This window comes from Dermacentor silvarum, chromosome 6, assembly GCF_013339745.2.
Source record: "Dermacentor silvarum isolate Dsil-2018 chromosome 6, BIME_Dsil_1.4, whole genome shotgun sequence".
Taxonomy (NCBI): domain Eukaryota; kingdom Metazoa; phylum Arthropoda; class Arachnida; order Ixodida; family Ixodidae; genus Dermacentor; species Dermacentor silvarum.
The window spans coordinates 182,892,910-182,918,905 of record NC_051159.1 but is presented as its reverse complement, the minus strand read 5'-3'; the positions used below and the strand labels follow the sequence as shown (position 1 = coordinate 182,918,905).

The window sequence follows — 25,996 nt, the reverse complement described above, 5'->3', positions numbered from 1 at the left end:
AAAAAAGGTCAGGCATTCATTTCAGTTCATTTAGTATCACCTTGCAGGCCCGAAGGCATTACACAAGGGGGGGCAATACAAACAATTGTAAGAGTGGTTACGTACAAAACAACCACAAAAAAGAAACATTGCTGATTTTGTACGACTTGAAACAATCAAACAAAAATTACTAAATCAACGAACGGCAATACATTGGCGAAGGAAAAAAAATACACTAGGTGGAAGGGTTGACACGGGTATACTATACCCAGTGGTTTATGATGGGTTCTTGAACGATGTGCACTGGAAACAGAAAGTTATTGATAGTGATCTGTAAGGTATTCACGAATTTTTTTGCGGTCAGTACAGGTAACGAAGTGGTCAGGGAGCGCATTCCAATAAACGATTGCAACAGGAAAGAAGGAAGTGGTCATGGCACATGAGTGGCCGGGTAAACGTGCTATGGCAGAGCTGTGACTTAAGCGAGAGGAAGAAGTGAAGCAAACAACGACGTGATATGATGGGGCGTGACTTCAGTGTTGGCAGACCTATTATTTTCTTCTTTGAAGTGACACTAGTGTACCCTGAATATTGTGAAGTGATGAAGCGGGGGCTCGGTTTTGAACGGATTCCAATGATGCGGCTAGGTAATCTTGAGATGAATGCCAGACAGCGGAAGCAAATTTGAGTTGTGGACGGACAAATGTCACGTATGCCAACTTTCTTACGTCTGGTAGTGCCTTTTTTAAATTTCCTTGTAGATGCCCGTGTGAGCGCGCAGCTTTGCGACGTATTGTTTCGATATGTGTTATCCAAGAGAGCGATGACGTCAAAATAAGACCCAGGTACTTGTAAGATGAAGTGGTGCTAATGTTGACAGAGTTAATGCGATAAGTGTACTGAAAGGGACTGTGCTTTACAGTAAAAGACATCGATTTGCATTTCGATAAGATGAAAGGCATGTGCCATTTTTGACACCATGACGACATTGCATCGAGATCATGCTGCAGGCAAAGAACATTGTCAAAGGAGTTAACAGTGTTGTGAACTACGCAGTCTTCTGCGAAAAGTCGTAGTTTACAATGTATGCTAGTAGGCAAGTCGTTCATATAGATTATAAATAATAAAGGGGACAGACATGCACCCTGAGGGACGCCCGAAGTCACATAGGTAAGAGGTGAGCGGCGATTGTTTGTAGAAATGTATCGTGTGCGCTCGGATAGGAATTGTTCAATACATCTGAGTAAGTTTATAGCAGATTTCAAGTCCAGATAGTTTTTGCAGTAAGAGCTTGTGAGGCACCTTGTCAAAAGCTTTTGAGATGCCTTGCAACAAACGTTTAGGAGTAAACTGCCATGTTTCAACTTGTTATACAAAGGACACGTCAATACAATTCTAGCGTTGCCATATATGTTGGGCGTGTCGGTAAACTGAAAGCATATTTAGCGTCAGCGGACAAGGACAGAAGGGAGATGTGATCTTTTGGAATAGCGAAACGTGTGTTAGTGCCCCTTCGGTCGACAAGATAAGGAGACGGCCATTTTGCGCCACTGTGCATGGGTAAAATAGGTGGCTGTTTCATGGAAATAAAATTGTTGAAGTTAGCGCATTGTGTTGTCGTCTCCGTCCTGTCCTTGTCCGCTGGCGCTAAATATGCTTTCAATACAATTCGTTGTGATAACAGCTACACCACCATCTCTAGAGCCCCTATCCCGTCTGTACATTTTATAGCCAGGTGGAATCGCCTCACTCATCAGAATACCGTCATGTAGCCAAGTCTCAGCGACATCTGGAATATGCGGATTGCACAAAAGTAAACTTTTCCCAGCTTATCTTTTTCGTTGACAATTTTCCTAGCATTTAGAGGGAGAAAACGTATTTGGTGGTACTTTAATCACTAAGTTTCACGTGCTGAGCTACCCTTTACTGACGTTAGCTTTCTGGAGTTCGAGGTGTCATCCAAGCTGAAGAATTGTTCATATATGCGTAGCTTATCGTGTAACAAGGAAACTTGTTTCCCATTTCCCCCAATGAGTCTGAATGAGTTTTGTATATTTATCACTCTCTATGTAAGTGGCGATATTTTCATCGCTGATAAATCTTGTAAATAATGAAGCATTTACTTCCGCTAGCGTTGCCTACTCGAAAAAGAAGCAATAATTTTGAGGTACATATCAATCACATCCATTTTTCACGTTTCTGAAGGAACGATTCCGCTGGAGGAATCACTGACGTTTGAAGGTTTCTTTCATAAGTTAAAAATCTTGCAATGCAATGGTGGGAGCAATACGACAGTTCGCCACATATTTATTCTGTAGGCAAAATCTATACATTCTATTAGAAATGAAGGTTAGTTTGCTACATTCCTCTATCTTAAATGTATGCTGATCGTTCATTCCCCCTCCCTTTTCATATATATATATATATATATATATATTAGGTTAAACACAACGGATGAGCTTTCCGGTGCCAGTTCAGCTAATGCTCCTTCCCCCTATTACCAGGATTCCCATAAATTAGGCGAACATAGGAATTAATAAAAAGCTGAGTACGCCCGCGCCAACACTGCTGTAGCGAGCTTTTATAGCCTGTTGCAAAATTTAACCATTGAAATTTAGAGACAACTCAAAAGAAACCTGAAACGTGGCCGACAGAAGCCTGACAATGAGAAATTGGGGGCTTGGGCAGCCGAGTGCCACGCCTAATCGGCTAATGTATGAACTAAGAAAAGCCGCTACCCCATCGCATGGCACCTTCGGAACGGCTCGGATCGACAGCCTGTCAAGAGAAAGCGCGCAGAGACTCAGTAGCTGCCGGCAACATCATCGGCTTGATTCCTGCCGGCTCCGGCAGGAGTCGCTGGCAGCTGAGATCCCGAGCCCCGCAGGCTGGTCGGCCCAGGGCGAGAGGAGGGCGCGTGCCGCCTCGTACTTACACACACGGCGGCCGCTGTCGACGCAGTGAGGAGCGGACACTTGGCGACGCGGCGAGCCATGGCTGATAGCGACGGCGGGGGTCCCGTAATCGTCGTCGGTGCCGGCATAAGCGGTGAGTTTATCGCAGCAGTGGATGTCACGTTCAGCTGCTGAGCGTGAGGTTGCTGGCTCGATTCCCGGCCACATTCCGATGGTTAGAGTGCGAACACGCTCTTGCGTTTCAATTTACGCTCACCTTAAAGGAGTCGACAGTTAATGCGTTAATTTTTTTCATTCATATCTCTATGTGACAAGGAGTAGCCGGCGCCAATTAAAGGCGTCAACATCTCCTAAATACCATATAATAAAAAAAGAACGACACATGGTTGTTATTTCCAGACCCTCTTTGCTGCCACAGTTGTAAGCATGGTGCTCTATACTAAATATTTTGGTGCTTCTTGTTATACTTGAAATATTTCTTTCTGTATGCCATCTGTTTTCAAGCCTTCTTGAATAGTTTATTGTCATGGTATACTTGCTTAATATATGTGATCGCTTCCGATTTCATCCACAAAAATAATTCCGTCGAACAGCCTATATAACTGCGAGAAAATGGCCGTCTGCATTTTTCGTAAATAGTGTTCCACTGACATTTTCTGGTCGTTACTAACCGTGCTGGTATATAAGCAGAGGATGTATGCCAGTCATACCGTTAAGCGAGTACATTATTCTTGCTAAATAGAAAGTGTGCGTCGACATGAACAAACCGCAAATCGGCAAACCTCTTAAGTACATTTCGTGATAGGTACATCCTTTGCACATGCTACGAAGGAATATGGGAAATATGGAGTACATGAATACCTTCATGGGGTAAGAAGCCTTGACACCGACTCGATCCTTTGATCAGTGCGTCATCGTCGCCAGCGTCAAACCTACTGGGGCGGCTGAAGTCTCCTGTATTGTCCGCAAAGAGCATCGCCGGAGAAACTGAGTATTCCGACGCATTGCAGCGGGTTCTCTGCCGTTTGTGCATCTACCGACAGTTCACTGTTCATCAGACGCTGACTCTGTTGATCTGCCTTCTCGCTTTAACAGTCCGTAGACCTTACTATTGTCTGAATACAAGAAAACCATTGTATTCACACGCAACTGCGGATCCTTGTATTCACTCACAGCTTGCTTATTCAACAGCAGATTGAAACGCAGGGCTTGCTTTCCTGGAGCTGCGCGCATGGTTGACAGTATTTCGACTAAAATGTAACGCGAAGATAATGGAAACTATTATGAAGGGGGAAATGCAATTAACACAACAAGCACAACATAAAAGTGAAGCAATCAAGACATTCTTTCTGAATTTTAATTTAGACCTGTGCCCGTAGCAAATGAAATCCAGCAACAGATTGAACATGGACTGCGACAGCTGTTCTATCATGTCGTTCCCGTATATAGTCTCAGCGTGTGCCGTCGAACCTATGCAAAAGACAAAGCATTTAAGCACCAAGTTATCTGCGCAGCCTGGTTGATACAATAACCTTTTATGAAAACACATGACGAGCTACATCGGTGCCTTTCTTATTTGCGACATTGCGCTGAAGTGAATGTGACTTCAGTATAACTCGCTCAAGATTTGCTTATCCGCGAGCGTAAGGAGAAGTGCGAAGCGAAGGAAGAGTGCGTCTCCAGAAAACGCCAGGGCACCGCCTGTCGCAGCACGCGAACATGAAAATATACACATCCACGTATTTCCATGTTTATGTGAATCTTGCTTCATTATAGTCATCGGTCATTTTCGACTGGGCCCCATCAAAACATTTTGTGCAGATTCAACACGCATGTTGGAGTCCGTGCGAATCATCAAGCGGTTAATTAAATGCTGCAGAACTAAGTGCGATGCGTACAATTTTCTGTATTTTCATAATATTGAAGCGAAGCGACGCAGGTGTTTAGGTTCAGATGCATCAGCTCACCAGGGAAACGACGAGGAAGGGGGCTCATGGCTTCAGTCAATTCGCATGTCATTAAATGTAAGTAAAAGCGCTATCTTGGTGTTCCCACTAACGGATCCGATATTAATTTCTATAATCAAGATCCCATTCTCCAGGTTGAGTCTCTTAAATATTTAAGAATCATTCATGACGGAACACTCAGCTTGAGAAGAACTGCTGATTGGGCGAGTCGGTGTTCCATGTTACTTAAAAAACAGCGCTACCGACACAGAAAAGAGAGTGGACACACACGGCGCTGAAGCGCCGTGTGTGTCCACTCTCTTTTTGTGTCGGTAGCGCTGTTTTTTAAGTAACTCAGCTTGAGTCCACACATAGAAAATGTAGCTTCTAAGGCACAACATGCTTCAGGTTTACTGCACACACTCAGCAAGCAAACGACAATATGGCCTATGTAGGGACTCTCTGCTAATGATATACGAAATGTACATGCGCCCAATATTGCAATTCAATGATGTAGTGTTTTCAAGAGGCCCTGCTTATAAACCTAAGCATCTGGTTCGGGCAAGCGTGAAGCCCTGCGCGTGTGTCTGGGACTCCCTAGGTTTGTGACAATGTTCTGACAATGCTCATCAAATCGAGCAAGAAAAATATATGAGGGAGCATTACGTCCCGCAGCCAGCCTTGGCAAGCGAACGCTTCGTGTAGCCAGCAGTGGTGGCCCAACACGTGACATCTTGCGTCAAGATCACGGAGAATTGAGATTTGCCGAGACGTTTGGTTACCGGTAGTAGTTATTCGGTGCACGCTCGGCCGGCAGCTGCTCACATGCAGAAAGAAAAAAAAAAAGATTTTTCCTTGTTTCTTTTTTTTTTCTTGGTTTTGGTTTTATTTATTTCAAGAGTTTCAAATGGTTTCGAATGGGTATTGAAAAAAAAAAAAAAGCAACCGGAAGTACCAAAACCTACCGCACGCTCTGACGTATCCTCCGTGCTCTGACGTTTTCATCACGTGTTGGGCCACCACAGTCGGCGACAATCGCCTTGCAGTATGCTCCCTCCTATATTTTCTTCCTCCATGTTGATGAGGTTAAGTCGGATGGCAGCCACCACTGAGTCCCGGCGTGAAAGGAGCCTCACGACATATCGGCACAATCGCGACAAACACTACTGAAGTTAGTTTCACAGAGCGAGATGAATAAGGCACAGGGATGCTTTCAGATTCTTTCTGCGGATAGTTATCGTTTCTACGAGGAGACAAAGGACAAGAAGAGAATACTCAATGTATTCGTCCGCTCATTCCTGCCAAGAACGCTGCACAAATCTAAGAGGTTTTCTGCACAATATATGGTAACTGCCTTTGTTTAAAAAGTCCAGGTTGTCTAAATCTCATCTCTGCAGTTATTTATTAAATGTCCGCGTGAGATTAAATATTCTGTGGTGTCTCTCGGTTAATATTAATTCGCGGAGTTCAACATCCGCGTGGCTCATGTGGGCTTTGAGGAGCACCGCAGTGCAGTTAACAGCAAGAAAAAATTTTTACGTTTTTGTACGGCAGACGTCACGGCTATGTATACCGGGTGTTCAAAATTAAGCTTTACGGAATTTTTAAAGATCACCTGTGGCACGTAGCATAATTTTTATTGTTGAGCCGGGTTATTCGATAAGAGGGACATTAGTAGCACGAGAAATTGAAATACATATTCAACCAATTAACAACAATTCACTAATTGACTTCTTAGTTAATTACTTCACGACACATATTGCAATTTTCGAATTGTAGCCGGCCAGCTTGTCAGGCGCAACCACTTGCAATGAATTTCCAGAATGACATCAGTTTGGAGATACGCGCCATCAAACTTGCCGTAAAAAGGCACTGTTGTTCAGCTTACTTTTTTACCAAAATGCTGTTTCATACATTGAAGCACAAAAGTAACTGGAACGCCCATGTATTTCGGCCCACACTTCAGGAAATATCTCAAAAATGGTGCAATCCTGGAAATTTATTTCAAGTGGATGCGTCTTGCAAACTCACCGGCTACAATTCGTAATTGCATGATGTGTCGTAAAGTAATTAACTAAGAAGTTAATTAGTCATTTGATGTTAATTAGTTGAAAAAGTGTTTCGATTTCTCGTGCTACTAATGTCCGCCTCTTCGAATAAAGCAGCTCAACGATATGAATTACCTACGATTTTTAAAATTTCGTTAAGCTTAATTTTGATCATCCTGTATAACACCAGAGTGGAGGGCTGCGGATTAAGATTGACAAGTTACAGGGCTCTTTAATCCTGCCCGCAATGCCGAGATTTCGGTGCACGCACGCTCTCTTGCAGTAAAGTACGTGGTAGTTTTTGCATTCAATTGATTGTAGTATATCACGTGTTTCTGCGTCGGCTTTCTCTGATTATTAAACGCCGGCGATTTCAAAAGACATAGGGGACGCGAAATGTATTCCCGTTAACGTTTCCGCAATTAAGTTTGGTTATACGGTTAATGTTTCCACAAAAAATGCTAAACCAGATTACTGCAGTGTATTTCTCAATGCTGTTCTCAGTGTCGCTTGAAACAGGAATTTTACCAGACGACTGGAAAGGGGGAAAGGTCATTTCGGTCCACAAATCAGGTAACAAGCAATCCCCCCTAAACTAGCGCCCAATTTCGCTAACGAGCGTCCCATGCAAAATCAAGAAACATGTTATATACTCTCACATAATGCACTTCCTGCATACTAACAATTTCTTTCATTATTCCCAGCACGGCTTTCATAAATCTTTATCTTGTGAAACTCAACTTTCAACATTTATTCATGATTTACATTCTAATCTTGGCCGTAACCTTGAGACTGATGCAATCTTTCTGGACTTCGCTAAAGCGTTCGACAAAGTACCGCACAATTACGCCTGTTACTTGCCCAGTTGAACCTGCAACCTCACATTCTCGAATGGATTTCAGAATTTCTTACTAACCGTTCTTAGTTCGTCTCTAATAAAAATAACCGTTCCATAGCTCCCCCTCAGTAACACCGGGCGTCCCTAAGGGTCTGTCCTCGCACCCCTTCTGTTCCTGATACATATTAACGATCTACCCATCCGTGTATCTTCTGATATCCGTATGTTTGCCGACGTCTGTGTCACCTATCGCATAATTACTAACCTTTCTGATCAAACTGCGCTTCAAAATGACCTTAACCGTGTACAGGAGTGGTGCGATCTTTGGCTAATGAAGCTTAATCCCACTAAATGCAAACTCATTTAATTTCAACGCCAGCGTAATCATTTGCTTTTTTTCGTGCATAATCTCTAACTCTATTGTTGAGCCAGTTCAATCCTATAAATACCTAGGCGTCACCTTATCCTGCGATCTTTCCTGATGCGCACATGGCACGAACGCCATATCATCAGCGAACAGATCTCTCGGTTTTTTAAAGCGTCATTTGCGTCACGCCCCACAGGACTTATAGCTTCTCGCGTATAAATCTCTAATCAGATCTAAACTAGAATACGCGGTGCCCATCTGGAGTCCGCACCAGGCATACTTAATGAATTAGAATCCGTGCAAAATCGTGCCACTAGGTTAATTGATTCTTCATACTCATACGACATAAGCACATCATCCCTCAAACGTGAAACTGGTCCTCTAAATCTCTCTGTGCGTCGCCGCAACACCAGCCTAACTTTGCTTCACAAGTTTTTCCACAACTCCCTCAATAGACCGATCCCACCGGCCAGTTTCACGACGCCACCGCTGCCGCGATGCATGCTGGTACTTGTAGTCATCCGGCCGCTCGAGCCGCCCGGAGTGCCTGTGCGTCCTGTTTCCGAACGCTTTTTGGCAATTTTTATGGTTCGTGTAGAGCCATCGTGCGATGGGAGGATTGACCTGCTGCGTTCTTGGGTGCTAGAACAACCCCACAAGGGACAAAGGCTTCGGGTTCTATGTGTTTTCTAAAGAGCGAAAGCTTCGAGAGAAGTGGATCCAACGGATTAATAGGTGGTTGTGGTACTACACAGCGCGAGAAGAAATACGGGGACGAATAGCGGCCGCATTTCGATGGGGGCAAAATGCGAAAACACCCGTGTACTTAGATTTTCCGGAATTTATAGATGTATCGATTATCTATTAGCTATTGGCTATCGATTACCTATCCCAAGCTATTGACCACGTATTTGGGCTAGGCTGAGCACTACCAAGTCATCCCCAGCATTTCCCGAAATTTATTAATTATTGATCGATTATCGATTAGCTATTCATTGGCTGTCGCAAGGTATTGGCCATGTATTTGGGCTAAGCACTACCAAGTCATGCCCAGCATTTCCCGTAATTTATTGATTATTGATTGATTATCGATTAGGTATTGATTGCCTATCGCAAGGTATTGGCCACGTATTTTGGCTAGGCTAAGCAATACCAAGTTATGCCCAGCATTTTCCGGAATTTATTGATTATTGATTGATTATCGATTAGATATTGATTGCCTATCGCAAGGTATTGGCCACGTATTTGGGCTAGGCAAAGAACTACCAAGTCATCCCCAGCATTTTCAGGAATTGATTATTCATCGATTAGCTATTGATTGCCTATCGCAATGATTGGCCACGTTTTTGGGCTAGGCTAAGAACTACCATGTCATCCTCAGCATTTTCCGTAATTGATTATTCATCGATTATCGATTAGCTATTGATGAGCTATCGCAAGGTATTGGCCACGTATTTGGGCTAGGCGAAGCACTACCAAGTCATGCCCAGCATTTTCCGGAATTTATTGATTATTGATCGATTATCGATTAGCTATTTATTGCCTATCGATTGGCTATCCAAAGGTATTGGCTACATATTTGGGTAAGGCTAAGCACTACCCAGGCATCCCCAGAATGTTCCGTAATTTATTATTATTGATCGATTATCGATTAGCTATTGCTTGACTATCGATGACTTGGCGATGATTGGCTATCCGTGTTTTTATGTTAAAAACGCCGCGTAGCTTACCCAAGAACTTCTAGATATCGCTGTTACCGAAGTCTGCAAGTCGTGCGCGAAACCCCTGTAGGTAAGCATCATTAGGGCACGAAAGTTTCAGCGCCGCACTTCAAACCTGTCTCCAACAGGTATACAAATCCTATTATGTCCGTCGTTAAGCAAACATAACGGTGCAGTCACCGAGATGCACGTGTGCAAAAATAGTAACACCGAACGACCGCATACATCAACATGTACTACATACAAAGCTCGAACAAATATGATACCCAACGCGTTATCAGCGGGTAACAACCGAAATGAAGGAGCCGCAGGCTCTTTTCAACATTCCCCTCACATGCTGCAATGAACAGCTGATGTAATTTCTTAAAAAACATGACGAATGTTTCTCGGTGGTGGAGTCGTAGAGATGCCTGGGAAGCTCGTGCGCAGTACTCAACGAGCGCGGATTGCAGTTACAGTGGCTGTACTGCGGTTGTGTGGTTGACCAGTTGACTACAACCAAGATGGTGGCCGTGCTACTTCCGGAAAGCCGGCGCATGCGCAGATCGGTCGGTGGGATCGGTCTATTACGCACCCTACATCATCCCACCGACGCGCATATCCCACCGCACCTCCCATCCGTATCAAATTGCACGCTCCAGTGCTCGCACTACCACTTTCGCTGCCTCATTTTTCCTTCGTACAACAGTGCACTGGAATGGCCGTCCCTGTGACAATGCACCCATCACGTGCCATCAACTCTTGCAGAAAACGTCTCAACACACAGTTCCACCTGAAGAATGTTCTTAGTAACTTTCATTTGTTAGCCCACCCCTTATGTAATACCCCCTAAACGGAGGTCTTTAGGGTAATAACGTGATGTGATCTGATGAATTTCGAATGCCTATAAACCACTGGATTCGCAGAAACATTCACTTTATATATATATATATATATATATATATATATATATATATATATATATATATATATATAAGAAGAAGGGGACCACAGGGGAGCGATTGTTCGTAATCGCAAATATAAGAAGCTGACATTAAAGCCAAGGAAAGCATCGGGGAAGTTATTTGTAGCAATACTTGAAGTGTAGAAAATGATAAAGGGAAATCAAAGTGCACAAGCAAACAACTCTGTGTGTGTGTGTGTGTGCGTGTGTGCGTGTGTGTATGTGTGTGTGTATGTATGTGTATGTGTATGTGTATGTGTATGTGTGTGCGTGTGCGTGTGCGTGTGCGCGTGCGTGCGTGCGTGTGCGTGTGTGTGTGTGTGCGCGTGCGTGCGTGCGTGTGCGTGTGTGTGTGTGCGCGCGCGTGCGTGCGTGCGTGTGCGTGCGTGCGTGTGCGTGCGTGCGCGTGTGCGTGCGTGCGCGTGTGCGTGCGTGCGTGCGTGCGTGCGCGCGTGCGCGCGTGCGCGTGTGCGTGCGGGCGTGTGCGTGCGGGCGTGTGAGAGGGGGACAGTAATTACCGGGGCTGTGACGCTCACAGGCCGCAACAAAATGTATGCGCGATATATTTTCGAACAATGAGAACCCGGCTTCCCCTGCATTTCTTTCGCACACCCTGTAAGAGCCGCTCCAGCTAGCATTGAGGGACACACCACTTGCGACCCGTCTGCAACCGGCAAGCCAGACAACAATGGCACGTGGAGGGCCCCCCAATGGTCTTCGATTTACATGTGCCGTAACTCGGGCCTGTGAATTATAAGCTATCGGCATTACTCTGTGGACATAGGTATTGAAGTAGAAGAAAAAGTTCGAGAGCTTGCCTTCGAAGCGACGAACCGACCGTTACAAAAGCTTAAATGCCATAACCGAACGAAGGCACATTATATGGAAAATTAATCGCAAAGTATAGCAAAGCTTCTATAGTAGCATCACCGCAACACAAAAACGCATACTCAGCACTCTAATAATACGATGAGTTTGTTGTGTTTCTAAATGAACTCTTGCGTTGTCGACTTTTCTGTGCGTCTGCGTACAACGTACTTGGGAAGATGCTTTCGCTTAAGAACGTCGTCAGCTTGACAGCAGGAAGCGGCGTGACAGCCACTTCATTTCCTCGAGAGTGACAGTTTGAAAGGACAATGACGGCGGCGGCTGTACCGGTTTCCAGTAGCTGACTGCCGAAAGTTGTTTGGCGTTTATCGGCTTCCCCAGTAAAGGAGGGGAAAGCTATCGACAAACGCAGAGGCGTCATGTAAATGGGGTAATCGCTTGCATAGTTTGTATCACCATGCGCTGCCGTAACCAACGATATTCTATTTACACCGCTATATTGCAGCTCAACGACTCTTTCGTGCGAGTCAAACACACTGCAGAAACTCGAAATGGGCGAAGGCTTCCCGTGTAGGCGCCCTGTCAGTCAATATTTACACGTAGTTACGTTCAGTGGCCGCAATCAACTCGCACCGATTTTTGTTGCGCGCATTACGTGCTGTTGTTGCTTACGATGCCGCGCCGTGTCACAACATATATGTGTTATACATATGCGTTATTCCGCTATGCATAGTTTTGTTCGCCTGTAAACAGCTGCATATATGATAGGCAACGTTTAGCAAGCGCGAACACACATTATAATGGTACTTTCCACTTGCAGAGTTTGTGTTCCAACGTTAAGGATGCATTTAAACAGGAGACGCCAACGCAAGCGTCATTCGTGGTCGGTCTTGCCCGGGTGGAGCACACTCGAACTGACTTTTGTATGCAGTACTCCATCCATAGTGACTGGCATAGTGGACGTTTCTGGAAAAGTCCATGTGTCAATAGCACGAACAGACAAGTAATGTAACTCTAAGAGACACCTATGCAAGACCTGTGCCTTGCTATTGAACGCATTTGTCGGTTCCAAAGTTGTGCAGTGTCTTATTTATGAGCACGCTCCGGAATAGCCCGACAAACTGCTTCTAGGATGTAATAAAAACCACGAAAGGGTCACGGGCATCTCAGTCGTGATAACTGCAACCCGTACTCCAGGCATATATACACCCTACAGATGGACGATGTTGTCCGCGCTTACGTGTACCGCTATGCTGCAGTGAGCCTCTCAATCTAATTCAATTTGAGTACAAACTACCACAAGATATAAATTTCAAGTAGGTAGTGTCGCCGTTTTTCGTTGGCTTTTGTAGCCGCCAGTGCGAAAAAATACACGGGGATCTTATTGAGCAAGGACTTTTTGATGATGAGCGCCTAGCGCGGAGACGTTCAATTATACGTTTAAATTTATAACTTGCCTCGGTACCTTATATTAACCGGTTTGAGTTAAATTTTACGAAACTGTATGTTTATTTCTCCAGTTCATTACATTGTTCGGTTTGCTCCTTCGGTTATTTCACCGCTGTGATAGACTCCCTCTTAAGTTCACGTTTCTATGTGACGGAGACAATTAATGGGTTTCACTGTTAGGGAAATACAGGGGCTATGGGATACATCACAGTGGAAGGCTTCGGATTAATGTTTACCACCTAGTGCCTTTAAAGGCACCAACAAAACACGGTACACCAGCGTATTCACATTTCACCCTCATTGAAAGGCGCCCGCCGCTGCCGAGATTCGAATCCGCAGCCTCTTAATCAGCAGCAGGAACGCTGCAGCCATTGAACCGTCAGCCTTGGTGGGCCTATTTGACAGTATAGGTTCAAAGTTCAGAGGAACTTATGATTTTCTCTATCGTATTCAATTCAACTTTATTTTCCTTGGTAGGAGGATACAACACAAAAAGATGTTAACACAGCTAGGCCTGCCCCGTATAGCAATACAGCAGGAGCAGAAGTACAGTGATTGTATACAGTACACAAACGCACAGTAGAAATGGTCATTCAAATGAATGATGCATATGAGAAAAAGATGCGCACTTATGATGTTCATTTTGCAAAACATATTGTGCTGCCGGTTGTGATGTCACGCCATTGAAAGCCCTGGTCGATGTGTTAGATTCCTGCAGTACAAAACACGTGGATCTCGACGAAGTGTTTATGAAGTGCGACTGCCATTGCTTATGTTCCCTGGAAAGGGTGTATTTTATAGCATTACATTGAACGGTGCCAGGCGGACGGAGAAGGCGATGTTCCGAACCACGGACCTCTTGAGTTGGCGCTGGGGGACTGTGTTTTAGAAACAAACAAAAGGCTTCGTGCACGAGGCCTGATAGCGTGAGCATCTACTTCATATAAGTTGATCGACTTTTCCATGGTCAAGCCTGGCCTGACGACATCGTGAGTGCAATGAGCGCCATTGTACGTTTTTCGCCTTGCCCATTTATTTGTTTATAGTTCTAGTGCGTAACGTCACGGCACAGAGCTCGGAGTGCACAGACTTGTTTACTATCAAGGTGGTGTGGTATTGTAGGATGGCATTGTCATCTGTGCTCAATGTGCTATCAAGATGGAACCGCCCCATGCTTCGCGACATATTTAAGCGTCCTTTCCGATCAAGCTGTATAGATTGAGTGGCATCGTGCTTGCTAGACACCGCTTTCGACACCCCAGCATGCAAAGTGTTTGAGGCTTGTGTTCACCACAAATTTACACAATGAAAGTCGACGCACTTCTTTGCCTCACGATATACCAGGCACATTGGGATTGGCCGGTTCTTGTGTCGCTTTGTTTCAAGCCTCTTGAACAAAAATGAAATTATGTGTCTGATGGTGGGATTAAACAAGGGCCCTCAGCACAAAAGCCCAATGCTTTTTATCCACTAGGTCACAGATGCATGCATGCGCGCCTACTTGTCTCATGTAAGCGCGTGCGTCACGTCCCATAGCAACAATGTCCTTTAAAAAGCAAGAGCATCGCGCGCGCGCAGGGCACGGATGCCGGAGTGAAACGCACGAATAGCTGTCAAGTTCGTCACTCTCCTTTCGCGTTTGTCAAGTCGCGCAGCAACAGGTTGTTTGTAAAAGCAAGAGCGCGCCAGCTTGCGCTACGTTGTGCCGCCATCGGTCCAGGTTGTATAACGTTTCCTCGCCGGGGTACAAAACTGGCGGCGGCGCGTCCATCCTTTGGGGATGATTGGCGACATTAATGCTCTTAGCATTATTTCTTATGACGAGTGCCCAGCAGCAGAATTAGTGCACAGCAGCAGAATTAGCATTATTCGTGTCTAACTTGCATGCGGTTACGGACCAACCGTTATCCGAGGACTCTCAAAGTTATCTGCAAAATACAAGATGTGGCCTTGATAGCGTAATTTCCTGGAAACAGGATTTCCGTACGTTTAGCGATGAACGTGACATCACCGTGAACTTTCATAGTACAATATACACGTGACAAGCACAGCAAGAACAGCAGCTGTGGCGCGTATAGGAGTACCACCTGGGTCACGCCTGTCCCCACTTCTGCGTATCAGCCTTTCGTAATAACCCGCCACGATGATTGCTCAGCTGAGCACAAGGTTGATTACGCGATGCATTCCTTCAAATTGGGGATGCTAAAAACGCTTGTGTGATGTATTTAGAATCGAATGCACCTTCAAGCCCTTCAAGCGGCCAAACGTAATCCGGAGCCGGCGTCCTACACGAGCCACAGTGAAGCTTTGGGACCTGTGTCTTGGCGTTGTTGTTGCTTTATTTATATATAGAAAAAATGGAATGTAGGCTACGTCGGAGCCGGCTGTCGCAAAATCGCAGATTTGCTGCGCAAATAAAAAAATAAAAAAGGACAAAACAAATGTCAAAAAACACGATACACGCATGAACACAAGCACGCAAAGATTGCCTCGTCTACGGGCAGCACCACTATATAAGGGCACAGTCCAGCATAGATTGGCCACAGGAGTGATGGAGTCCACACAAGCATATTCATATATACATATAAGAACAACACCACCGCGAGATCAGCTCGTTAAAAAAAAACCACAATGTAGAAGATAAAACAGTCATGTTTCAGGCTCATGTTTCACGCTCAAAGATCAGGCTCCACTAAAATATCGCCAAGGGAACTTACAGCAAGTCTCTGCTTATCGGGTTGTTGTCGTTGTTGTTGTTGTTGTCGTCGTCGTCGTCGTCGTCGTCGTCGTCGTCGTCGTCGTCGTCGTCGTCGTCGTCGTCGTCGTCGTTGCTAGTAGTAGTAGTACTAGTAGCAGTGGTAGTATTAGCAGTAGCAGTGGAAGCAGCAGTAGTAGTATAAGTAGCAGTAGTAATAGTAGTATCGTCGTCGTCATCATCATCATCATCATCACCACCACCATCATCCCGTCGAACGCATTTGCGGCACTTAAGATGAAATACCTAAAGCGCTTCTATTGTTTGAGCTAGGACGAAAGTCGCAATCCCGAACGCTGGAAAGGGCGAAAAGGAACGCATTATATAAGCACGACCAACAATCGAGAGATAGCAACAGCGTCGTCGTCGAGTAGCCCCGTTCACACACTGCATCGACTGCAAATATTTGCAAGCGTGCTTGCCTCTGCTTTCGCGCAGTCATGTCGGCAGTCTAAGTGCTCGTTGCGTTAAACTTGATCCGAGTATATATGCCACTTGTAGAAACATTCAATGTCGGGTTCTGTTATTGGTAGTGACATTAGCGCCACTCAAAAAAAAAAAAAAAAAAAAACTGATACAATGCTCGCCATCCAGTGTTTATACTAAATTGCTCCGAGTTGCACTTCAACGTAGTCTTATCAAGACGATTATGTCCATACAAAGAGAAGCCGAGTGGCACACGTAGACAACGGCAAATCGGTCGGAGCATCGCACGATAGCTGCGGTTGGGGCATCGCGAAATGTGCGTATTATATCGCAGTAACAAGACTCAAACACTTCTCTTTGTCAGGCCACCGTATTGCTTGAACATTTACGACCTCTCTGCAAGCTGCAGAGGCTACGTACTTTGAGCGGCCAGTCGCGCGACAATATTTCGTGTATTCGCGGGCTTCTGGGAGGAGTTTAGCACTCTGGCACATATGCTCTGGCAGTGTCCTGCGTTACGGGATACGTCACTCACCAGCGAACAGGACTGGGACGAGGACATCTATAGTACGGAACTCAAGCTCCAGTCCATGGCCGTCCAGAGGGCCCGTGAAAGAACGGAGAGGCTTGGCCTCCCGATTCCGACATGGGAGCAGCCAGCGGCGAGCCGGGGGCCCCAACGGGTCTCCGCCGGCTAGTCACTCAGGACCTCAATAAAAGTTGATTGTCTGTCTGTCGCGGGCTTCTTTCACGCTCGGCAAAACACTTTTATGTCGCACGTATTGAGCAACAGAAAGCTGTATCGGGAGTTTGTCATGCTGCTCTACAATTTTCTCATTGACACTTTTCACCTAATTATATTTGAGAAATTAATTAAGACTAATTAGGTAATTAGAAAGAATGCAGGAAATAATCTGACTATCTCCAAGCGACTGCAAACAACATTACCTTTTCTGTACAGCTGCGTGGCATTTGCATAATTTTAAATCTTGCTGCATGATATCTGGGACACCCTGTATATGTCCCAGGGCTAGATCTACTAAACATAAATGCCCAAGTTAGCGGACGGATTGATAGCCGTCGTGGTAGCGCAACGCACGCGTAATGCGGAGGTTGTTGGTTCAGCTCCCACCGGCGACATGTTATCTTTTCGTCCACTTTCATTTCTCTTGTCTTTATTATTTTCTACCTTTCTAGTTCAACTACAGCTACTGATGCTTTCCTTGGCTTCAATGCCTGTCGGCTTTATATGCTCGCGATATATATGATGTCACGGTGCAGTGTGGCATGGTGCGTCTTTAAACAAAGAAGACGATTTGGCGCGGCTGGTTCGAGCTGCCATCTTGTGCACGCAGTGTTGCTGCACCTTATTGTATATACCTGTAAATACCTCTGCGCTCCGCTAATTCTGCCTCGTGGTATCTTGGTGGAGGTGCTATACCACATTATCATTAACATATCATTAGCATACATACCACCGTCATTTGCACATCGCTCCTCAAAGTGTTCCTGAACAACACTCTGCAATGCGGTGAACGCGGTTTAAATCGTGCATCTGCAACCTCAAAGACGTGCGACCTAACGCATTCCTAATGATTTACCTCTAAATCGCCATGTACTTACTTATTTTTTTTTTCATACGGATAACTGGACGGTTAGTTTGGCGTTATTTATGTAGCGCCTTTCAAGGAGTCGTGCGTGGGAGAATGCTGGACACACCACGGCGCCTTCGGCCATAGGCGACGCAAGCATCGAGCCGTTCACGATTCTACTTCTACTAACAACGGAACGTGCGTTTTCAGACGGATTGAAACACCGATGGCGGATTCAAAAAAAAATAAATTGTGGGGTTTTACGTGCCAAAACCACGATATGAGGCACGCCGTAGGGGGAGACTCCGGGTTAATTTTGACCACCTAGGGTTCTTTAACGTGCCCCCACTACACGGTACACGGCTGTTTTTGCACTTTGCCCCCATCGAAATGCGGCCGCCATGGCCGGGATTCGATCCCGCAACCTCAGGCTCAGCAACGCAACACCAAAGCACTACGCCACCACGGCGGGTTCGATGGCGGATTCCATTTCTCAACACTGGTACCGCGATCTCTGAAAACTGTGCAAAGAGGCTGCAGTGGGATGCTTGTTTGCTGTCTTCTATAAATTCGCGCGCTTGAGATTCTCATTCTAACAGTCGGCACTCGTGGTACCAGTGTTGAGAAATGGAATAATAATAATAATAATAATAATAATAATAATAATAATAATAATAATAATAATAATAATAATAGTAATAATAATAATAATAATAAGAAGAAGAAGAAGAAGAAGAAGAGAAGAAGAAGAGAAGAAGAAGAATAATAAGAAGAAGAAGAAGAAGAAGAAGAAGAAGAAGAAGAAGTGTCACAGTTTCGCCCTAAGGGCGAAGCAATGAATGCGATAGCAACACAGCAATGTCATACGAAGTAAGGTGAGCGGCTTTGGTAGCAATATGAATTGTAGTAAACATGAGCTGACTAAGTAAGCAGGTGTGCTGCGGCGTAAGTAGACCGACATGAAGAGAGACTCGATGACCACGAGAAGGCGCGTGTGAAACGGTGGTGTTGATGAGAAGCGCTTCCCGTGGGCAGCGCGTGCGAAGGAACACACCTGTAGCGCTGCACTGCCGATCCGGGCAGCATTACATGTGTAGCGTGCGTTGGAAAATGTGGCCCGACTATTACTAACTGAATGAACAAGCGTGGTGTGAGCGCGCACAAACAAACATGAATAGATCACACTGAATGACTGCAGACAACGACTGTCAAAACGCTGGCAGCGAGCCCATACGCCGCAGCGGGCGAAGGTACGTGCGGTCTATCGTTTCAACGGAAACTGAGCGGCGAATGCACGGCGCATAGAGGTCAGAGCCGTGTGGAGATAAGAGACGGTGCGGACGAGCGACGAGCGCGGTTGTTGGCAGAGTATAAGTGCGCCCCCCCCCCCCCCCCCCCCGCCCCCGCGCTCCCTCCGGCGCTGGCTTCCCGCTTCCTTGCTTGCGCGTGGGTGATTGAGTGCGTTCGCTCTCCGTGATAGCGCGCGTCCCCGCACGCTTCCGCGCGGGCATACAGCGCGCGGCGAAGATTTTATCTATAGGGAACCTCACGGCGACGGCGACGGCAGAAATCCGGTAGAAGTGTCCATATAATTGCTATCGCAATAATAATAATAATATTAATAATAATAATTATAATTATTATTATTATTGCCATCTTACAATATGCGTACATCTGAAGGCAGGCCCGTCAAAGCGAAGGAAATGGCTTGCGTGACTTGGCCCGGCAGAAATAAAAAGCTGGTAAAGCTTATAACAACAACAAAATGAAGTTTAAATAACACAGAAACTCTGTGAAATCAGTGACACAGAAAGACAAGAAAGAATATGACGAGCAAAGGCAACAATATTTAGTATTATACGTAGATTATAATGCCTTCAACATTTTTTTTTTCAAGTTTCGTTTTGTGGTTGCAGTAAATATATGATCAGGTAAGAATATTCTTGGGACATCAGCACACCTGCTAGCTTTGCCAAATCTTGTGTTGCCAGTAGGGTACTATAAAACGTAATGTTTTCCGTAGGGCACGGGGATCTTCCTGTTTGAAATCGGGGTTCCAGAAATGTCTTACCACAACCGTTTGAGTGAACAATGTTTTAAATGACGGAAGACCCAGACGTATGAACAATTCACATTGTCAGCCGAGGAAGAGTTATACGCAATAGATTTTAATATATGTTTTAGAATTCTATCAATTCGACACTGCCATCGAGAAGAGCAAAAACCGAACAATGTAATGCCATAACGTAATACACTGTATGCTAAGGCGTGCGCGATAGTGATTTTTACAGGCATCGGAGCAATGGATTTAATGTTAAAAAGTAGCGACGAAACACTTCTGAGCCTGCTGCAAATGTATGTCATATGATCATTCCATGAGAGGTCACTGTCAAAGAAAACGCCAAGGTATTTAATAGATTTGACATATTCTACGGGGACACACGGGCACGATTGGCAATTAGGTCTGTGCAGAAACAGTGGTAAATTGGTAACAGTTGCTTTATAATAATAATAATCAATCAATCAATCAATCAATCAATCAGTTATTTATCGTGCCCAGGAACAACCGTGAGGTCTGGGTGCTGGCGCACGTATACATAGAAAAAGAAATACAGCAGGGGAGTATAAGTGAAAAAAATGAATAAAATAATAATAATAATAATAATAATAATAATAATAATAATAATAATAATAATAATAATAATAATAATAATAATAATAATAATAATAATAATAATCAGGCACCGACAGACGTAAGCACGTCGCCACCATCCGAGAGCTCACTTCAATAGCAGAGTGTCGAAGCGCGAAACTTGTTGCATGGCTCGAAATTTGCATTCGTTGCCATGGTGCCCGCGTTTGTATGCACATCACCAATCAGCTGTCTTTGTTGCGACGCTGGTCGATTTGAGCTACACTGCCTTCTCGACGAGAGCTGAATACATGTGCTGTTTCGAGCACGCGCTGACGAAGACAAAGCCGAACGCTTTCTTTCCTTCTCGTGTCTGCAACGGTGAAGACGAGCTATAGAACCGGCGAAAATATCGCAGGCGCCTCATTGCGAAATGTTGGTCTCTAATCAATTTCGCAATTTGATGTCCATTTCAATTTCAACATATAAGAAGCCAACAAACATAGACACCAAGGACAACATAGGGGAAATTACGTGTACTCCCTAATTGAAATAAAGAAATGATAAATTAATGAAAATTAAAGTGGATAACTGCACGGTTAGTTCGGCAGTTGTTTATTTAGCGCCTTTCAAGGAGTCGTATGACCTGCGTGGGATTCAAGGTTTGGGATTGGTGGCACTGGCTAACACTCCCAGGGTTAGTTGTGGTAGTAAAAACATAAATACCCCTGAAAGTGAATGGGAAAACGGCGCCGCGGTAGCTCAATGGTAAGAACATCGCACGCGCAATGCGAAGACGTGGGATCGTTCGGCAAGTTGTTTTATTGCGATAGCAATTATATGGACACTTCAACCGGATTACTGCCGTCGGCGTCGCAGTCGCCGTCGCCGTGAGGTTCCGTATAGATTCCAAGGGCGATAAAATCGTCGCCGCGCGCCGTATGCGCGAGCGAAAGCGCGCGGGGGACGCGCGCTATCACGGAGGGCGAACGCACGGCGGAAAGCAAACGCGACCGTCACGCGAAAGGCCGTGGGGGTATGGGAGGGAGGTAGGCGCGGCGGCGCTGTGCTCCGGCACCAAAGGCGTATTTGCCACTCAATCTCCCACGCGAAAGCCAGAAATCGGGAAGAGGGGGGGGGGGGGCAGCTTTTCCTCTGCCAACAACTTCTCTGCACTTTGCCCGCCGGTGCCGGTCGCCCGCACCGTATCTTATCTCCACACGGCTCTGGCCTTTGTATGCGCTGTGCATTCGCCGCTCAGTTTCTATTGAAGCGATAGAGCGCGCGAACCTGCGCTTGCTGCCAGCGTTTTGACAGTCGTTGGTCCCAATAGGGTTCACCGAGCATGACAGAAGGGAGTCTTTGTCTCTGAACGGTTATACAAAAAACCACCTGGCGCGTTGCTTTCTACTATACGGTCGCGGAAGCACCAGGTCCGATGGCGAATAATTATTCTGCGCAGGTTCTGCAAAGCTGCGGCTCGCCGCAAAATATTGTTTCCGCACTCTCGGTATACTATAGCAATAGTGGCTGCGCGTTGTAGTGCACGTTTTATAGTCATAGTGTAAATAACAAATATGAATGAATTAAGAGAAAGGCTTACAATGGCAGTAGCAAGCATAGCCGCGTCGTAAATTACAGTTACCGCTATACGCTTCACCGTTTATAGTAGATTATTTAACGGCCTGAATGCCAGACCAAGAAGTAGACGATGTATAAGGCTAGATAAAGGGCATTCGGCGCGAACATGTCACATGCTGGATCGTCCACCCAATGAGCGTTGACGCGTCTTTGCTACATTGCCTACATGCTTAAAGTGGAGACATTTGAACCATTTCGAAATTGTATACTAGTTTCTCGCTATCTATTCAAATGATAGTTATTTGCGCTAAAGACTGTAGCCCTGTACATCTCAAGCTTTTTGCTAAAGCAGTGGATGCATTCGAAAAAAAAGGGGGGGAAAAAAGACACATTCCCACAAACATGAATGAGGACAACATATACAGATGCTGTGTATGTCCTCATCATTCATGATTTTTTTAAAGTGGTCTGCTTCACCAAAATCATGGACCACCAATCAGCACATCAGTACATATCATTAGAGGTGGCGAGAGTTTCTGTTGCAGTTATATTTTCGACGTTCGATCGTGGCCAGGCGTGTGGTGCACAGACAGCGGACAACGATGACCATGTGCCATCTGCACGCTGTTAATTTGCGTGGGTGATGTGGTCCGGAAGTCAAAGCATGGTGGCTTTGCTGACAAAACTTTTTATCTAGGAGTCCGAGGTATTCACTTAAGTACCGAGGGGCTAAAACCTCCGCAGTTCCAGAGCAAGAACATGCGGTGGAAAAAAAATAGTGTGTAACAGGAAACGCAATGTAAAAATCGAAACAAAACTTAACTGAACAGTCTGTGTATTATACCGTGTAGGACAGGAGCAATACTTATTTATAGACACTATCTGGCACTGCGGAGACTGCACGTGCTGCGGAGATTGCACTCGCCTCAAAGTACGTTTGAGAACCAGCATCTGTGGATTCCATAAATTGTTTAGATATTATTGTATCCAAATGAAAGATCCAATTATCAACACAGCTTCGCTTTGACCATGAAGGTCATGCCACAGGCACAGGAGCTCGCAAGGGATAGAGGCACAACGTACCTTGAACTAGCTTCTTGTGCCTAGGAAAGGTTGTGCTGGAAACTGGTAGAGTTATTTTGTCCCACATACTCAATGTGCCATGTGCAATGAGAGACAAGGGATGACAAAGCTCTTTGGACGTCGTTACTGTGAAATCGCTTTGTCGGTTGCAGGTTCTCTTAATTTTATAATAAATTTCTTGTCTTAGTGGGGATGGGGTGATGGTATATTTGACAAAATATATTTTTCAGGATTTTTTTTTTAGTTCTCGAGAACAACATTAGATATATGTGTGACCAGTCGTGACGTACGGCTCTTTTTTTTTTTCTGGAGAGCCGCCTGGTTTGCATGTTCCGTGATTGGTATGACGTCATAAACCACAATTCATTCTCAGTCGCGCCACTCAGTGCAAAGCTCCTCCACCATTGACCGCTAGTTGTTGTCTGTCATAGTAAACTTACTCCTCCGGCTCTTCTAAAAAGCAGCGTTATTCATCGTGTGTGCAAAGTGAGCCGCAAGCTGACTATATATACACTGTAAATATTTTACACCCTTGAGGGTGTTGGATTTTCTCATGGCTAACGCTCTCACCTTTATGGCTACAAACATTTCATTGAATAGGACAGCGAACTCAAACAACGCGTGCGATGTGAAGAGGCGTAGTTGAATACTGAATTAATTCTGACCACCTGGGGCCCACCGAAATATCTGACATGCGGATTTGGCAGCGATGGCTACGAAAACTAATTTCATGCAAGTTTCGTGTTGTATTTCGCAGGTGTGATCATTAGTTTGTCCCCATCAACAACTTCAACCAACCTCAACGATTCAGTCTTAGCCCTCAAGGGTGAAAGTATTAACCGGGGGACAAGCCAAGCACCCTTTATACGCTCATAAAGGTGTTAAATGTTTAGTAGAAACCTAAACCGAGGCTGTAACCGTCTTGTTACGTTTATGCGGCTGAGCATCTTCGGCCCAACCCATTTTCTTCGTGTCACGAAGTCACACGAACGTGGGCTTACTTCCAATGCTTGCACTCAATTTACTTCGGGTCAAATATCGATTGATGCTGCTATGTATCACCGCGGTAAATCACGTGCATGCACGCGGATATTTGCCATGTCGGTGACTGTCGTGGCCGTATCGGATGTCTGTCTGGCATTTGCACAGCTGGCGGTGTTGTGGAGACGCGCAACTATCAGCCTCACATAGCTGGTGTCAGCTCCCACGGTTCATCCGAGGGCACTATCGGTGCGTCAAATTTTGATAGCTGACTTAAAGAAGTCGCACTTTCGCCCGAAAGGCGAAGCATCAATTGCGATAGCAAATTAGTAGAGAGCTATTCGGAGTAGGGATAGTAGTTTTATCGGCTGCATAAACTTGGACACATCCGCTTACTAACTGAATTAACAAGCGTGGTGTCAGCGCGCACAAGCAAACATGAGTAGATCACACTGAATGACCGCAGACAATGACTGTCAAAACGCTGGCAGCAAGCGCAGCCGCCGCATCTGGCAAGGTTCGTGCGGTCTATAGCTTCAAAGGAAAATGAGCGGCGGATGCACAGCGCATACAAAGGTCAGAGTCGTGTGGAGATAAGAGACGGTGCAGGCGACGGCGACAGCCGGGCGAAGTACGAACGTAGTTGTTGGCAGAATAGAAGCTGCCCTCCCCCTCCCGCGCTGCCTTCTCGCTTTCTTGCTTTCGCGTGGGAGATTGAGTGGCAAGTTCCCCTTACGCCCAGTTGCAAGATACGCCTTTGGTACCGGAGCACAGCGTCGCCCCGCCTCCCTCCCTCCCTGCCTGCCTGCCATACCCCCACGGCCTTTCGCGCGACGGTCGCGTTTGCTTTCCGCCGTGCGTTCGCTCTCCGTGATAGCGCGCGTCCCCCGCGCGCTTTCGCTCCCGCATACGGCGCGCGGCGACGATTTTATCGCCCTTGAAATCTATACGGAACGTCACGGCGATGGCGACGCCGACGGCAGAAATCCGGTTGAAGTGTCCATATAATTGCTATCGCAATAAAACTGTTTAAGGCACTGTTTTAATCATGATAGCTTTGTCACGGTGCTAAAGGGCTTAAACTTGGCAAAATAGCGCCATCCTTCAAAGAAAGCCGCCTCGCTGAGAGTCACCCTCTTTCCTTATTGTAACCAGCCACCGAAACGCGCAAAGGAAAAATAAGCTTTACCTCTTGCTTATCACCGTGCTGCAGGGTCTCTCTCTCCCTACGAGCTTTTTCTTATCTTTTTTTTTTTTTGTGATTATGCTTCAGAATTGTCACTGACGTTCCCCTAGTCTGCTTCTTTTTTCTCCTTCTGTGGTCACCCTGTGCTTTGCTTGGAACCAGTGACAATGCCAGTGGACGCATTTGAAATCGTTCGCGACAAGGCAGGAGACACGAAACTTCTGCTAACCACGCCATCTAGGGAGAAATACAGAGGGAAGAAAAAAAAATGCTTCGTAGTGCACCGGTTTCCCCTCATTTCTCACCTCTCTTTGTACCCATCCCACGTCGAGCGAAAGCGTCTACTTACAGCAGCACATACACGGGTGCTATAACGTCGCTTCTGTGTACTTATGGCGGCGAATCGCGACAGCCCCCCTCTGCAAGGAGACTTCTCCATTTCCCCTTGAGCGGTCTTCTTTCCTTTTGTTTGTTTGTTTTCGGACTTATGAACAGGTGCGGGAGTCGGCTACATCGTCGAGAAGTTGTCTGCAGCACAAGCAGTCACGCGATTGCCGTCGCACCCGCTCAGCCACTCTATACAGTACTGTACATGTTCCGCGAGTTCTGACGGAACCCGGTGGTTGCGACAACGGCGAATGTTGCTGATGCGCGCTGTCTTACCGCGGAAGATGTGGTCGAGCCCCAGGAGAAAGTGAGGAAAATAATGCTGATCGCAGAAAGGGT

General features: G+C 45.7%; 3 protein-coding genes across 4 annotated transcripts in view; 1 reads left to right on the top strand and 2 right to left on the bottom strand.

Annotated features, from left to right (window-relative positions):
* Positions 1 to 25,996, bottom strand: part of LOC125946460 (uncharacterized) — a 187,386-nt gene that overhangs the window by 143,258 nt on the left and 18,132 nt on the right. The window lies entirely within an intron of this gene.
* Positions 1 to 25,996, bottom strand: part of LOC119456513 (carboxypeptidase inhibitor-like) — an 88,825-nt gene that overhangs the window by 60,281 nt on the left and 2,548 nt on the right. The gene's annotated exons all lie outside the window — the stretch shown is intronic.
* Positions 2,903 to 25,996, top strand: part of LOC119456512 (amine oxidase [flavin-containing] B-like) — a 107,922-nt gene continuing 84,828 nt past the window's right edge. The window contains exon 1 of the mRNA XM_037718339.2: positions 2,903 to 3,027. Coding sequence (XP_037574267.1) covers positions 2,973 to 3,027 — 55 coding nt within the window. The 5' untranslated portion in view covers positions 2,903 to 2,972. The remainder of the gene's footprint in view (positions 3,028 to 25,996) is intronic.